This window comes from Lampetra fluviatilis, unplaced genomic scaffold (genome assembly GCF_964198595.1).
Source record: "Lampetra fluviatilis unplaced genomic scaffold, kcLamFluv1.1 SCAFFOLD_1301, whole genome shotgun sequence".
NCBI lineage: Eukaryota > Metazoa > Chordata > Hyperoartia > Petromyzontiformes > Petromyzontidae > Lampetra > Lampetra fluviatilis.
The window spans coordinates 2,501-7,500 of record NW_027620814.1 but is presented as its reverse complement, the minus strand read 5'-3'; the positions used below and the strand labels follow the sequence as shown (position 1 = coordinate 7,500).

General features: G+C 51.5%; 1 protein-coding gene across 1 annotated transcript in view; it reads right to left on the bottom strand.

Annotated features, from left to right (window-relative positions):
• LOC144954409 (protein SDA1 homolog) overlaps positions 1–5,000 on the bottom strand; it is a gene marked incomplete at its 3' end in the record, with an annotated part of 19,838 nt that overhangs the window by 14,210 nt on the left and 628 nt on the right. The window contains exons 2-3 of the mRNA XM_078884911.1: positions 4,177–4,234; positions 116–174 (exon numbers count right to left, since the gene is read on the bottom strand). Of these exons, the coding sequence (XP_078741037.1) occupies positions 116–174; positions 4,177–4,234 (117 nt within the window). The remainder of the gene's footprint in view (positions 1–115; positions 175–4,176; positions 4,235–5,000) is intronic.

The window sequence follows — 5,000 nt, the reverse complement described above, 5'->3', positions numbered from 1 at the left end:
TGGGGGTGGTGAGTGTACTAGTGGTGAGTGTACTAGTGGTGAGTGTGGTGGTGAGTGGTGAGCGTGGTGGTGAGCGTGGTGGTGAGCGTGGTGGTGAGCGTGGGTCTGTGCTCACCTCTGGAGGCACGAGGCTGTGACTCGCCTGAGCTCCGAACATCAGAACCTTGGTGACGTCTCAACACGCAGAGAGACACACACAGAGACTCACCAACTTACTCACCAACTCACTCACCAACTCACTCACCAACTCACTCACCAACTCACTCACCAACTCACCAACTCACTCACCAACTCACTCACCAACTCACTCACCAACTCACTCACCAACTCACCAACTCACTCACCAACTCACTCATTCACCTTGGTGACGTCTCAACACGCAGAGAGACACACACAGAGACTCACCAACTTACTCACCAACTCACCAACTCACTCACCAACTCACCAACACACTCACCAACTCACTCACCAACTCACCAACACACTCACCAACTCACTCATTCACCTTGGTGACGTCTCAACACGCAGAGAGACACACACAGAGACTCACCAACTTACTCACCAACTCACTCACCAACTCACTCACCAGCTCACTCACCAGCTCACTCACCAGCTCACCAACACACTCACCAGCTCACTCACCAACTCACCAACACACTCACCAGCTCACTCATTCACCTTGGTGTCGTCTCAACACGCAGAGAGACACACACAGAGACTCACCAACTTACTCACCAACTCACCAACTCACTCACCAGCTCACTCACCAACTCACTCACCAACTCACTCACCAACTCACCAACTCACTCACCAACTCACTCACCAACTCACTCACCAACTCACTCACCAACTCACCAACTCACTCACCAACTCACTCACCAGCTCACTCACCAACTCACTCACCAACTCACTCACCAACTCACTCACCAGCTCACTCACCAACTCACTCACCAACTCACTCACCAGCTCACTCACCAACTCACTCACCAGCTCACTCACCAACTCACCAACACACTCACCAACTCACTCACAAACTCACTCACCAACACACTCACCAACTCACCAACACACTCACCAGCTCACCAGCTCACTCACCAACACACTCACCAACACACTCACCAACTCACTCACAAACTCACTCACCAGCTCACTCACCAACTCACTCACCAACTCACCAAATCACTCACCAACACACTCACCAACACACTCACCAGCTCACCAACTCACTCACCAACTCACCAACTCACTCACCAACTCACTCACCAGCTCACCAACTCACTCACCAGCTCACCAACTCACTCATCAACTCACTCACCAACTCACTCATCAACTCACTCACCAACTCACTCACTCACCAACTCACTCACCCACCAACTCACTCACCAACTCACTCACCCACCAACTCACTCACCAACTCACTCACCCACCAACTCACTCACCAACTCACTCACCAGCTCACCAACTCACTCACTCACCAACTCACTCACCCACCAACTCACTCACCAACTCACTCACCAGCTCACCAACTCACTCACTCACCAACTCACTCACCCACCAACTCACTCACCAGCTCACTCACCAACTCATTCACCAACTCACCAAATCACTCACCAACACACTCACCAACACACTCACCAACACACTCACCAGCTCACCAACACACTCACCAACTCACTCATTCACCTTGGTGACGTCTCAACACGCAGAGAGACACACACAGAGACTCACCAACTTACTCACCAACTCACCAACTCACTCACCAACTCACTCACCAGCTCACTCACCAACTCACTCACCAACTCACTCACCAACTCACTCACAAACTCACTCACCAGCTCACTCACCAACTCATTCACCAACTCACCAAATCACTCACCAACACACTCACCAACACACTCACCAGCTCACCAACTCACTCACCAACTCACTCATTCACCTTGGTGACGTCTCAACACGCAGAGAGACACACACAGAGACTCACCAACTTACTCACCAACTCACTCACCAACTCACCAACTCACTCACCAACTCACTCACCAACTCACCAACTCACTCACCAACTCACTCACCAGCTCACTCACCAACTCACTCACCAACTCACTCACCAACTCACTCACCAGCTCACTCACCAACTCACTCACCAACTCACTCACCAGCTCACTCACCAACTCACTCACCAGCTCACTCACCAACTCACCAACACACTCACCAACTCACTCACAAACTCACTCACCAACACACTCACCAACTCACCAACACACTCACCAGCTCACCAGCTCACTCACCAACACACTCACCAACACACTCACCAACTCACTCACAAACTCACTCACCAGCTCACTCACCAACTCACTCACCAACTCACCAAATCACTCACCAACACACTCACCAACACACTCACCAGCTCACCAACTCACTCACCAACTCACTCACCAACTCACTCACCAGCTCACCAACTCACTCACCAGCTCACCAACTCACTCATCAACTCACTCACCAACTCACTCATCAACTCACTCACCAACTCACTCACCCACCAACTCACTCACCAACTCACTCACCCACCAACTCACTCACCAACTCACTCACCCACCAACTCACTCACCAACTCACTCACCAGCTCACCAACTCACTCACTCACCAACTCACTCACCCACCAACTCACTCACCAACTCACTCACCAGCTCACCAACTCACTCACTCACCAACTCACTCACCCACCAACTCACTCACCAGCTCACTCACCAACTCATTCACCAACTCACCAAATCACTCACCAACACACTCACCAACACACTCACCAACACACTCACCAGCTCACCAACACACTCACCAACTCACTCATTCACCTTGGTGACGTCTCAACACGCAGAGAGACACACACAGAGACTCACCAACTTACTCACCAACTCACCAACTCACTCACCAACTCACTCACCAGCTCACTCACCAACTCACTCACCAACTCACTCACCAACTCACTCACAAACTCACTCACCAGCTCACTCACCAACTCATTCACCAACTCACCAAATCACTCACCAACACACTCACCAACACACTCACCAGCTCACCAACTCACTCACCAACTCACTCATTCACCTTGGTGACGTCTCAACACGCAGAGAGACACACACAGAGACTCACCAACTTACTCACCAACTCACTCACCAACTCACCAACTCACTCACCAACTCACTCACCAACTCACCAACTCACTCACCAACTCACTCACCAGCTCACCAACTCACTCACCAACTCACTCATTCACCTTGGTGACGTCTCAACACGCAGAGAGACACACACAGAGACTCGCCAACTTACTCACCAACTCACTCACCAACTCACCAACTCACTCACCAACTCACTCACCAACTCACCAACTCACTCACCAACTCACTCACCAGCTCACTCACCAACTCACTCACCAACTCACTCACCAGCTCACTCACCAACTCACTCACCAACTCACTCACCAGCTCACTCACCAACTCACTCACCAGCTCACTCACCAACTCACCAACACACTCACCAACTCACTCACAAACTCACTCACCAACACACTCACCAACTCACCAACACACTCACCAGCTCACCAGCTCACTCACCAACACACTCACCAACACACTCACCAACTCACTCACAAACTCACTCACCAGCTCACTCACCAACTCACTCACCAACTCACCAAATCACTCACCAACACACTCACCAACACACTCACCAGCTCACCAACTCACTCACCAACTCACCAACTCACTCACCAACTCACTCACCAGCTCACCAACTCACTCACCAGCTCACCAACTCACTCATCAACTCACTCACCAACTCACTCATCAACTCACTCACCAACTCACTCACTCACCAACTCACTCACCCACCAACTCACTCACCAACTCACTCACCCACCAACTCACTCACCAACTCACTCACCCACCAACTCACTCACCAACTCACTCACCAGCTCACCAACTCACTCACTCACCAACTCACTCACCCACCAACTCACTCACCAACTCACTCACCAGCTCACCAACTCACTCACCAGCTCACCAACTCACTCACCAACTCACTCACCAACTCACTCACCAACTCACTCACCAACTCACTCACCCACCAACTCACTCACCAACTCACTCACCAGCTCACCAACTCACTCACCCGCTCACTCACCTCTCTGGTGAGGCTGCATGAACCTTTGTAGGAATGGGTAGAGGTTGAACAGAAACAACTGCAATGAGACACACAGAGAGAGACACACACAGAGAGAGACACACACAGAGACACACAGAGACACACAGACACACACACAGAGAGACACAGAGAGAAACAGACACACACACACAGAGACACACACAGAGAGACACACACAGAGAGATACACACACAGAGACACAGAGACACAGAGAGATACACAAAGACACACAGACAGACAGAGACACACACAGAGACACACACAGACACAGAGAGACACACACAGAGACACACACACACAGACACACACAGACAGACACACAGAGACACAGAGAGACACATAAAATTAAGAGTTGGTCTGGTATGGGAGATCACCACCATCACCACCATCACCAACCACCACCATCACTACCACCACCACCACCAACACCACCACCATCACTACCATCACCACCATCACCACCATCACCACCATCACCACCATCACCACCACATTCACCCACTATCATATCACCATCACCGGCGTGGTGATGGTGATGTGATAGTGGGTGAATGTGGTGGTGATGGTGATGTGATAGTGATGTTGAGGGTGATGTGATGGTGATGTGATAGTGATGTGATGGCGATGTGATGGTGATGTTGAGGGTGGGGCGATGTTGCTGCTGCTACTGGGTTGCCGTGCGGGTTGCCATGGTTTCCGTGCGGGTGCCGTGACGTTGCCATGGTTTCTGTGCGGGTTGCCGTGCAGGTTGCCATGGTTTCCGTGCGGGTGCCGTGACGTTGCCATGGTTTCTGTGCGGGTTG